Below are 12896 nucleotides of genomic sequence, written 5' to 3' on the forward strand. Positions count from 1 at the left end.
ATTTTCCATCAAAAACAACCTCAGATGTATGCCGGTACATCATTAGAAGTAGTTCGTAAAACATTATATAATACTATTAATTAATGGTAGCGTTTTAACGTGTATCTCGTAGAACTTAGTTTAGACCAGTGAAGTGTTTTATTGCAAAAATAATTAAGATTCCCATTAAAAGACATTAAGTTTCACTACTAAATTGAAATTACTACGCGATCTACTTGCAGCGTTGTTAAATGTAAAGATTTCTGACGTTGTAAACAGTCCATATACATCCGAGGTTGTTTTCGATGAAAAATGGCCGAGGTGTTCCGATTGCAGAAACACATCACATGGTCAACTATCCTAATAACTCAAAATGTACACGGTACCTTGTTATTTGATCAATTGTTATGCAAGTGACAGGATAAATGAAAATTCCACCTTACCTATACAGATAACATGGAATATAACGAAGTGTTTCTTAATTCAAATGCTTTAAATATAAAATATACCTATCATATTAACGCGTCCAAAACAAATACACCCGAAGAAAGTTTGCCCCAATGCAGTACATACACAGGGGGTACATTAACCACAGATGAAATTGTTGGGCATATAGACGAGGTAACAGAAAAAATACATCGTTTGTGTGTGTGTGTGTGTGTGTGTGTGTTAAGTTGTAAAATAAGTTGAGTAAGATTTTCAGTATTTAATTAAGTATTTTCAAAATTATTATTATTATTATTATTATTATTATTATTATTATTATTATTATTATTATTTATTTATTTATTTATTTATTTATTTATTTATTTATTATTATTATTATTATTATTATTATTATTATTATTATTATTATTATTATTATTAACGTTGTTGTCGTTGTTGTTGTTGTTGTTGTCGTTATTGTGTAGTTGTAGTTGTTGTTGTGGTTGTTGTGGTTGTTATTGTTGCTTTTTTTGTATAAAAACACACACTGGATCTTTCGAACGTTTATGTTTAACATTCAGCATTCAAAAAGTATAATGATAATTAATATAGACGAATTCATATCTGAAAAGGACATATCGCCCACTTTTATACGTAAACAAGTCTGGCCTCATATTTCATGAAATTCAAGCTATTTAAAGGTGGCTTATTTATTATACCACAATTAATTCAGCCGTTTGCATTATAATAGAAGCCAGAAGTGCTAGCATGCAAAAAGGTGCTGAATCATTTTCCTTACGAGCAAACGGAGTTTGTGTGAAAAACCTGGGACATTAATATTTTCGTTTAAGAATCATGCACATCAAATATAACATATCTAAAATAGCTTTGTACATGTACTAGATCCATCGTTTAATTATTAGAAATTCTACTTGTTTTGGAGTTAAAATTGGCATTAAACAATTGTTCACCACAGAGACACATTCGCACGATGGGATTAAGCGTTTTTTGGATAGTTTTGGTGATAGAAATCGTTTTTATTCAAAGGACAAACTGTGTTGGTATGAAAATTTGTTTACTTATTTTTAAATATTTTTTCACAGAGAAAACAAAACATGTAGAAAACATGTAGTTTTCCGGCTAATGTCCTCGCCAATCGGATCGCCGGACGGATTCACTTCAAATCATTTTAAAAGCCCAATATCCAGTAAGCAGATTTTAACCGCCAAATTTCGCATGAAGTAACAAAAACAACCGTCAAATTTTCATTTGGTTATTATTTGGTTCTAATAAGGGAGTGTGGAAGTTATTTAGAAACTTGCGCATGGACGTTAACTGGTATAGAGACATTCAATAGATATTACGATATTACGCTCTGGGCAATTTATCTCAGTCAAATTTGCTGTACGGCTAGGATATGGCGGCCGCAGGCCCCCCTCCCCTTCCTTCGATATCGAGAGCTACGTGTGGCGGTCGCAGAGTATATGTGACCTTGTGGTATGTGGCACACCCTGCGAGCTAGGCAAGGCCAACGAACGTCTCTTACACGCTGGCCGCACGCGATCCTCGCGCCCCCTCCCCCCCCCCCCCCCCCCGTGTCAATCTGCGCCGTGCGTGGGGCATATTACATGTGTATCAGATTTTTTTTAATGAAAATTCTATGGCTGCGACAGGGACGCTTTAAGTAGACCGTGAGCCATCTCTTCAAAGGCCGTACGGCACACTCTGATTTTCTGTCTCCACAAATTCAAATACGCCGTGTGGCAGGCTACCTTTACATTTGTAACACCTACTGTTCAGTTTGTGACCGTAGTTACGCAGGAAATGTGACTGAGACATTGGCGAAGTTGGAATTTATTTTTGGTCAACTAAATGATTAGTCGGCGTTGCGCTGCAGGTTAAGTAGTCCATGTAGAAACAGTTAGTCAAAAAATTGAAAGTGAAACCGGTTGATAAAATAAACACAGTCGAACCCCGTTGCCTCGAACTCGAAAGTACCTCGAGCCTAAATGTTTACGAGCGGGAATGCTTACCTTCAGTACATAGAAAACGGTCCTGAACATTCAGTTTGAGCTAACCTGGAATTCGAGCCAAGCGATTTCGAGCCAACGGGGCTGCACTGAACATTTGTTTTTATAACAAATCCCTTCTTTTCTGTTTGATTTGTCAAATATTAACAATACCCTGGGGGAGGGGGGGGGGGCGGTGATCAATTGTTGCGTTCACATATTAACATGAAATTCCCACGGGGGCAAATTTACCCCACCTCCAGACTTTCGGCTATGTTTCGTTTATATGCAAATATCTGCCCTTGGGGAAATTTCCTCAAATCCGTCAACTAATCGTGACGTTTTGTACAATGTAAGTCAATAATAATAAAACCACAAAAGGTTTTATTATATATATTACATAATTATGCTAATACATATTTGAAAAGGGAGTTTACTTTGTGACGAATTCAATCGATGATTGTGTTGATAGTTGTTTTTTGTCCTTTATGTACTGCTATCAGATATTGTCAGATTAATCTAAATATAGTATAATCATATGATATGTTATGTACACGCACTCAAGCAAATGAGGAAAATGTAATTTGATGGCGGAAAGTAATTGCGAAAGGTAATACGACTTTCTCTGATACTGAATATGATACGTTGATGCCTTGTCAACTTTATTATTTGGATATCATGTAAAATTAAATTGCATATTTTTTTTTTTTACATTTATTGCAGTTTGAAAAGTCATCCTATATTTCAACTGAAGTCAGACGGAAATTTACATATTTACAATGTTTGAAAGCCAAAATAAAATAGAAAGTTTGATTTAAAGCTATACCCTCAAAGATCTCCCAGGAAACCAGTAATATTATTTAAGACTGCTGACAAAAGATTAGATCGCAGTTTTTCATATTTATGCTCGAAAATTGATGTTTTTAGGCTAAACGCGTTACTTACGCTTTAAGAAATTTGAAAAGTTCGGCAGTATTTCTACCAACTCAGATTTGTTCTATTGCTATCTCGTATTACTCAATGGAATATATTGATGCCCAAATCAGCTTGTTCTGAAGGAAAAAAAACTCAAGAATGTAAAAACTAAAAATCTGTAAGAGTGCAGCTTTAATTACATTTTATTCTGCACACAAACTCAGTCAAATTATACCAAAGCAATATTGCGGTAACCAGGCATCCACAATTTACATTTTCGTTCATCGAAAACCTTAAAGCTGCACTCTCACAGATATACCATTTTTACAACTTTTTATTTTTTTTTTATCTTGGAAAGAGCAATTTTCTGCGTAAATATCTGCAAACCAATGATACATGTATAAGATTGATGACAAAAATCAGATCGTAGATTTTCATATTTCCGTTCGAAAAATATTGTTTTATGGCTTAAACCGTTACTAACAGTTTAAGAACAATGCATAAAACATCAATTTTTGAACTTAAATATAAAAATCTGCGATCTATTTTTTTGTCAGCAGTCTTATATAATTGGTTTCCATGGATTTTCGCAAAAAAGGCTCGTTCCAAGACAGACAATAAAACAGTTGTCAAAGCGTTCAATCTGTGAGAGTTCAGCTTTAATTTCGCGCTTTACAGAGACATATAATGAGCCGATAGTTCAGAACTTTGTTGAAGTTAACAACCTTGTTAACGTCTGCATTGAGAACTTTCATTTCTCCCACCTCAGATAAGTAGATCCAATAATTTAACCGTGCTAGAAATTCTTATCTTGCCCACGGGCGAAGATAAAATGCCCGTATGGAACTCCTTTTTAATGGTCAGCACATTGTAATTACCTCCTTTGTTGAAGACTGTCGTCTGTAGCATCATGAAAACCTTGTATTGTGGCAATATTTAGAACGCTAATTAATTATTTCTCGCTTCAAATGTCACCATAAAACAGTTTTCACGCACCATTAAAGAAATAATGCTTCACTCTCCTTTGAACTATTTAAAGAGCGATTTGCCTGTTAACATAACCTGAATCAATGCACGCGTATCCATGACAACCACGAATTATCACATATACATACGCAGTTATTTTCATTAAGCACAAAATAGTTCCAGCAAAAAATACATTTTTACTTAATTTTGTTTAACTGGGGTGGAAGAAAAAGCATCTACCATAGCCGCTCGTGTAAGATAGGTTCATCCCGACCGTCGCGCATGGTGTTTTGCGGAAACTAGGTAAACCTCGTTTCCGCAAAACACCCTACGCTCGTGTCGGAATGAACCTATCTTACACTTTCGGCCATGGAAGATACTTATAATCTCTATTGTTCTTGAAATTTCACGGATACACTAATAATTTGCAGTATTTATACAAGATTTCAGCTGTACTTGTTTAATATTTAAAGATATGGTTATTTCGTCAACTAGTTCATGTTTTAAAGTTGACAACGACTCCGTGAAACACGTTGTTAACTTTAACAAAGGTATGAAAATCGTCCCACTGTAACTTTTAAATTCATGTGCAAATGTATGAACGGAAAGAATGATTGTATCAATGATAATTTAAGTCGTCATAAAAAGCTGAAACAAGCGATATTATATAAAGAAGTTCAAGCAAGCAGGATAATGTTGATATATATTTGAAAATCATGTAGAAAATGTTTTCATTACCAATGAAATAAAACGCTTGAATAATTTTAATTTGGTGAAAACCAGTGAGTAAAGTAAATTCATGTGGACGAGTATTAAAATCTGATGAAATTCAAAATATTAAAAAAAAAGAAGAAAACAATGTGTTTGTGGTCGCGTATGCTAATGTTGCCTTGCTTGCCGGCATCTGCATAGATTCGACTTAAATCCTTTATGTATATTCAAATATATCAGAAATATTCTGGTCATGTATAACACAGAACAGAAAAATACTCGAGAAAAAACACGCTTTTTTATATTTTGATCTGATTGGAAAAGATCAGACCCACCTCTCCCCCACCCCCAAAAACCTAAACTCATGGTTCACTGTACATTCCTAACATAATGTTCCATTATACTATCAGATGAAGTTACCTTGACCTTGAACCCGGATTTCATCATTACGGAGGAGGACCGGCGTGGAAGTTTTGAGCTGCGGTGTGCCGTTAACGCCACAAAAACGTCTACGGTGACCGGCGTTAGTCTGTACCACGATGGGGACGTGTTTTACAATAGCTCGTCCACTGCCAGCGTATCCGTTGACAAAGGTATGAAGACTATAACATTCACATGTGTATCCGTAACGGATAGAAAAATCCGACCCGAGGGCAGGCGCGTTTGCCGGTAACAAGGCTTGAACTGAATATAAGAACTGGGTGGGAGGGATGGAGAAAACAAACGTCCGAACCGGAATAAATCTAAAGAACACGTGAAAAAGTAGCCAAATGAAGAAGGTCGGACAACTGAACATACGGCGTTAGAAAGAGTTCCCTCCCTTAATAATTATTAAATTTCCTTAAGATTTGTTAACATTATTGTGCTCTGCACAAATGTAAAATATATATTTAGTTTGGCCGAAATAAGAGGCTTCTTTATGAGACAAAATGCTACCTCAAACTGATATTACGTTTCAGTATGAGAAGTGCACATACTTTATGGTTGTCTTTGTCAGTGCTCAAATATCCGACTGGCTCTGATGGCATTCGCAATTTTGAATAATTATTGTGCTCAGGTAAAACGAAGACAAAAATGTAATTTATTTTAAATTGCCCGAAATAATAGGCTGCTAGAATGAAATTGATACTGACATAGATATTAAGCCTATGTCAAAGCAGCCATAAATCCTCCATCTGATGATACACCACATCAGAAAGCATAAAAAGGGAGAACATAATACAATATTCATTACAATATCCTAAAACTACTAATGGGAAGTAATTAGAATTAACCATAATAGCAAAGTTGTGATAAAAAAAATTGTCCGACAAAACTGCACTCTCACAGAATGACATTTTTTGACATTTTTTTAAGCCATATAACATCAATTTTCGTACGTAAATATGAAAAACTGCGATCTGATCTTTTGTCAGCAGCGCTGTTTCCCTGGTATACAAACATAAATGCAAAAATTGGCTCATTTCAAGTCAAAAAATAAAAATAAAACTTGTTAAAACGGTAAATCTGTAAGAGTTCAGCTTTAAGCTTATGTCAAAAAGCCAAAGTAATATGATCACAATATTTACAGCATTTGAGCATTGAGAATGCTACTTTAGACTGATTTAACGTTTCAGTCTGAGTATAAATCAAATTCTTTTTAGTCGTCATTCTTTAAATTCAGTCCAATACCTGTAATTAGAAAGAAAAAAATGATAAATTATTTTCTCCAGAACTAGAAATATGCTTTAATTGATTCCATGAACAATTAACAGAATCTTACTTCAAAGTAAGTAAATTTTCTTAGAAGAAACGCGCCATACCTTTTTATTCTTTACAATAATTGGTTTAGAACTAAATTTTAAGGAAATATCTATGGCTGTCATATATGTGAAACGCTAGAAATTTACAATCTGAAGTGTCGTCTGTTTACATAAAAATGAAATAGTAGTGTATAACCAGAATTAAAATCTCATCAGGTACTGACCGTTATCTCTCTCTCTCTCTCTTTCTAGAGTTTAGAGCCACTGACTACCAGACTAGCCTTTCGAGCGAAGGCGAAGACGTAAGGGTGACTTTTACGCGTGTTGATCTGCTCCACTACGGTGGACGTTACGTCTGTGAATTTACAATGGCAGAAAATGAAACGGGGCTGAGTTATACACGAAACGAAACAGGATATCTTTCTGCAATGGGTAAAGCACTGAAAATATGTTGTCACTGAATCATAAAAAATGTGATTTAGTGGTCAACATGATATTTTGTTCAATGAGATGACAGTATTTCTGACGTTTTTCAATGCATTTTTTTAGTAAAATCAGTAAATCAACAGGCAACCATTATTGTTTTAATCAGGTGAAGCGGTTGATTAAAACAGTGGATGGTCCAGTTAGTAGATAGTTTACAAACTATTATCAATCATATCATTACGCAAGTTAAATCAGAGAAAATGCATTGTTTAATATCGAAGAGTTAAAAAACACAATATAAAAACTAAAATACGCAAATAGTTTCATAATGAACGCGCACTGATTCAAAATAAACACTTGTATATATATGTGTTTACATTTTGGCCGCGGCCGGGAATCTAGACACTTTCGGTTAAAAATAAAATATGGGTCATTGGAATCGGACATGTTTATTCCACGGAAATTATCCTGGAAAAATCAGTAAAACCCAGAGAAACCATTGATCGTATTAAAGATGCATTAAAATGCTCATTTGGCGTAAGATATAAAACCAAAATGTTTTAAATGAAATTACAATATTTCATTTTACCCGTTAATCAATTTTTTGATGCTCAAAGCGCTTAAAGCATTTACAGGCTTTCGGTCTGCTATGATTTGTGAGTATAGACATGTTATACAAAATGAAACGGAAATAGTCTGTGAAGATTTCTCAGTTTGTCACAGTAATTTCAACCCAGAGTTTTGAGCATGTTGCATTTACATATGTATAAGCCACTGATATAAATAAGTTCATTTTGTCCATGATTGACAAAGGTTTACGGCATTAATAATATACATCCATACATACAGGAAATAAATAGTATGTTGAAGATTCGATCCAGAGGTATGTTATGCGAGGACCCTGTCATTGTAGAAAGAGACCTTAAACATAAATAATAATAACCAGTGTGTGTATACCGCGTGATTAATTACGTCATATATGCTACGTCGGAAGGCAACATTTCGCATAAAATGAAGACTTAAATAAAAGATGTTTTCTTTTACTACACCATTTTAAATAAAACAAAGGGCAGTCTATGCCACTTAAAGAGCCCCGACTTCGTTTTATTACCGATGTTTGATTAGGTGATTAGTTTCCTAAAACACTGTTTAAAAAACCTGTTTCAATAATAATGTTTTGACAGTGCTCCGTCAGACGGCCGTATTGTGGAAAGTTTTTTCGAAGTGTTTGGAGAAACTAAACTCTCAATCAAACTCTTGTAAAAGACAGAAGGCGTGGCTCCGTAAGAGGCGTAGACTGCGCTATGTTTCATCTTAAATGGTGAAGATATAGTGAGGTTATCTTTGTTTTAAATCTTCATTTTATGCAAAATGTTGCCTTCCATCGTAGCATTTATGACGCAATTTATCACGTGGTATACACACACAGTGACACTGTAACATGACCAAAGTATTTTGTTGGAATTTTTTGGTTTAAGCGGACATACACTGGTATTAATTAAAAATGTCTCACTCATGCTTGAAAGTGTAAAGAAGATTTTTTACTAAAAATGCCTAAATGCTTTATCCGTGGCAGTGACATATACTCCATGGTTTTGATTTTATTGAGTATCAGCCTAAAAATCTAAAAGTATAGGCAAAGGAATTCATGAGCGTGCATACACTATCTTTAGATGAAACACTTTTTGGAACTCCTCGGCCGTTTTTATCGAAACAACCTCGGATGTGTGCCGATAGATAAGTAGAGAAGTTCGTACAATTTTAAATTATATCATTAATTAAATGTAGTGTTTTAGCTTGTATTTATTGATCTAATATTAAATTGATTGTCAGTGAATTGTATTACTGAAAACATTAATAAGATTTCCAAGAGTTAAGTCATTATGCTAAATTAGATTACTACGCGATCTATTTGCAGCGGACTTAAGGGGTACCGATTTCTGACTCTGTAAACCGTCCATATTCATCCGAGGATGTTTTCGATAAAAAATGGCCGAGGAGTTCCGAATGGTTAAAAACACCAAATATTTTCAGTGGTTTTACAAAATTTGAACACTGAGCATTTATCAAATTGAATGAAGTATATTTCTCGTACAACAATGTTTCAGGCTGTATAAAAAACCTCTAATTATTTTCTGATTTTCAGCAAAGCCTTCCTTGGCGGTTGTCCCGGAGCAACTCATGTACCACGGACACATCGATATCTCCTGCAAATTAACATTCTTTTGTTCGGAAAATAAATCATCTTTCAATTCTACCCTCCGAATCTTTCACGCTGAAAGTGGTGACGTCATTTTGAAATCGTCATCAGTTGGATTTGACCACAATTCTAGTTGCCGGCTTTTGACCACGGGAAACATTGCAGACGTGGCTTATCAGTACAACACGACTACGGAGGACGGTATACGTGGACGGGTCGTCTTTTTCTGTGATGCCACACTCACTCAAACTCCATTCAAGAATATGCGATCAAGTAACATCGGTGCAGAAATTGGTAAGATTAAAGGCCGGCCACAATGCGAACGTCGTTATAATTCATATATCCGTTGCAACATGTGAAGCTGTAATTCGGAGTTGAGCACTTTATATCCGTTGCAACATGTGAAGCTGTAATTCGGAGTTGAGCACTTTTTACGAAAGAAAATTTTATCAGATTTCCAATAAAAAACATTTACGTTTTCTCGGAAATGTCGTAATACAAAATGAATATGTTTATGGGTCAAAAGTATATCCGTTGCAACATGTGAAGCTGTAATTCGGAGTTGAGCACTTTTTACGAAAGAAGATTTTATCAGATTTCCAATAAAAAGCATTGTTATGGGTCAAAATTATCGGAACTACCCAATTAACAATGTCTTGAGGCTTTGTGGTGATTGCAGCTATTTTAAAAAAGAAGATATTTGCATTCTTTTTAGCTAATATCATCAATAACTCTCAAGACATTGTTGATAAGGTAGTCTGGTGCATTTTATGACAAAACAAAGTAATACTGTCGACAGACTTTTCCGAAAGAATGTGAATGCTTTTTGATAAAAAATCTAATAAAATCTTCTTTTGTTAAATTGCTCAACTCCTTACTACCCCAAAAACATGTCACCAAGAATGTTTGTTTAATTCCTAAAAAAGATCGTTACTCAAAACTAAATAAAACATGCACTTTTGAAACGTCATCCGATGAGCCTTGGATGTCAGTGTGTGTATACCACGTGATAAATTACGTCATATATGCTACGTCGGAAGGCAACATTTTGCTTAAAATAAAGACTTAAAACAAAGATAACTTTTCTTTGTCTACACAATTTTTAATGAAACGAAGGGCAGACTTTACTGCTTAAAGAGCCCCAGATTCGTTTAATTAGTTTGATAAGGTGATTAGTTTCATCAAACACTTCAACAAACCTGTTTCCAAAATAATGTTTTGAGAGTGCTCTGTCAGATGGCCGTTTTGGGGAAAAGTTTGTTGAAGTGTTTTCAGAAACTAAACTCTTAATCAAACTCTGGTAAATGACAGAAGGCGGGGCTCCATAAGTGGCGTAGACTGCCCTTTGTTTCATTTAAAATGGTGAAGAAATAGTGAAGTTATCTTTGTTTAAAGTCTTCATTGGAAGCAAAATGTTGCCTTCCGACGTAGCATTTATCACGCAATTTATCACGTGGTATATACACACACTGGATGTATATGGCGGTGCATAAACAAATTATAAAGAGTTGCTAAATCAAAATTGCGGCGGCGCCTACAAAGTTAGTGATTGTCTGTAATGCGTGTTTAGTGTCAGACAGCTGACTGTTTTGCCCGTAATATGATAAAGCAACACTGAGTCTGGTGTCAATCGTAACAATACGGCCATCTCCGGCAAGCTTCGAGATGCAATTCCTGTCGGATACTGGCCGAGGTGTTCCGATTGAGTCAGGTGTACTCTGTAATTGAATTACTACGCGATCGCTAAGTTGAAGCTGCACTCTCACAGACTGACCGATTTGACATATTTTATTTTACACTTTTGTCTCAGAAACGACTTATTTTGGCATTAATGCTGTCAATTGAGTGATATAAAATAACTTACAATAGAACAGTTTGGAAAACTGGCGAACATTTTATTTTTCTGCAATAGTTTGTTTAGCTATAAAACATCATTTTTTTCGAACGTAAATATCAAAAACTGCGATCTGACCTTTTATCAGCAGTCTTATATCGCCGGTATTTAAACATGTACATAATTCTGACATTGATAACTGAGGTTGTTTCGAAGAACATTATGTCCGAGATTCTCCGATTGAGGGATGTGTACAAACGTTTACGTGTATTGTTCCTATATGCAATGCTAACAGTGTTCAGATGACAATGTTCCAAATATACTAATTTACAGCCTCGACGTGGAACAGCTCGTGTAAAACGACGAGCGACGATTGTCTGCCCCCAGAAATGTGCATCGAGGATTGCGAGGATATGACATGCAGGTGCCCCCACACACACTACCTGTCTAATGGCGTATGTAAGCCGGGTAAGTCATCTACACACACTACCTGTCGGATGGCGCATGTACGCCGGGTAAGTCACCCTGCACACTCTACCTGTCGGGTGGCGCCTGTAAGCCGGGTAAGTACCCCGAACTACCTGTCGGGTGGCGCCTGTCCGCCGGGTAAGTCACCCCCACACTCACTACTTGTCGGGTGGCGCTTGTAAGCCGGGTAAGTCCCCAACACTACCTGTTGGGTGGCGCCTGTACGCCGGGTAAGTCACCCCCACACTCACTACCTGTCGGGTGGCGCCTGTAAGCCGGGTAAGGCCCCCACATGCACTACCTTTCGGATGTCGCCTGTAAGCCGGGTAAGTCCCTCACATGCACTACCTGTCGGATGGTGCCTGTAAGCCGGGTAAGTCACCCCCCACACTACCTGTAGGGTGGCGCCTGTAAGCCGGGTAAGTCCCCAACACTCACTACCTGTCGGGTGTCGCCTGTAAGCAGAGTAAGTCCCCCACACTCACTACCTGTCGGGTGGCGCCTGTAAGCCGGGTAAGTCACCCCCACACTACCTGTCTGGTGGCGCCTGTAAGCCAGGTAAGGTCCCCCCCCGCAAACACACTACCTGTCAGCTGGCGCCTGTAAGCCGGGTAAGTACTCAAAGACACACACTACCTGTCGGGTCGTGCATGTAGGCCGGGTAAGTCCCCCACCCCACACACTACCTGTCGGTCGGCGCCCTTAAGCTGGTTAGGGTCCCCACTTTCGGATGGTGCTTGTAAGCCGGGCAAGTCCCCCACATGGACTTCCTGTCGGATGTCGCCTGTAAGCCGGGTAAGTCTCCTACACTCACTACCTGTCGGGTGGCGCATGTAAGCAGGGTAAGTCACCCCTACACTACCTGTCGGGTGTCGCCTGTAAGCAGGGTAAGTCCCCCACACTCACTTCCTGTCGGGTTGCGCCTGTAAGCCGGGTAAGTCACCCCCACACTACCTGTCGGGTGGCGCCTGTAAGCCAGGTAATGCCCCCCCCCACAAACACACTACCTGTCAGCTGGCGCCTGTAAGCCGGGTAAATCCTCCTAGACACACACTACCTGTCGGGTCGTGCATGTAGGCCGGGTAAGTCCCCACCCCCACACACTACCTGTCGGTTGGCGACTTTAAGCTGGTTAGGGTCCCCACGTTCGGATGGCGCTTGTAAGCCGGTTAAGTCCCCCACATGCACTACCTGTCGGATGTCGCCTGTAAGCCGGGTAT

General features: G+C 37.6%; 1 protein-coding gene across 1 annotated transcript in view; it reads left to right on the plus strand.

Annotated features, from left to right (window-relative positions):
- Window positions 1–1129: 1129 nt before the first annotated feature.
- The window catches only part of LOC128238331 (adhesion G protein-coupled receptor L3-like), a 39135-nt gene continuing 27368 nt past the window's right edge, over window positions 1130–12896 (plus strand). Inside the window, exons 1-5 of the mRNA XM_052954149.1 lie at window positions 1130–1466; window positions 5417–5599; window positions 7001–7180; window positions 9321–9668; window positions 11542–11676. Of these exons, the coding sequence (XP_052810109.1) occupies window positions 1397–1466; window positions 5417–5599; window positions 7001–7180; window positions 9321–9668; window positions 11542–11676 (916 nt within the window). The 5' untranslated portion in view covers window positions 1130–1396. The remainder of the gene's footprint in view (window positions 1467–5416; window positions 5600–7000; window positions 7181–9320; window positions 9669–11541; window positions 11677–12896) is intronic.

This window comes from Mya arenaria, chromosome 6, assembly GCF_026914265.1.
Source record: "Mya arenaria isolate MELC-2E11 chromosome 6, ASM2691426v1".
NCBI lineage: Eukaryota > Metazoa > Mollusca > Bivalvia > Myida > Myidae > Mya > Mya arenaria.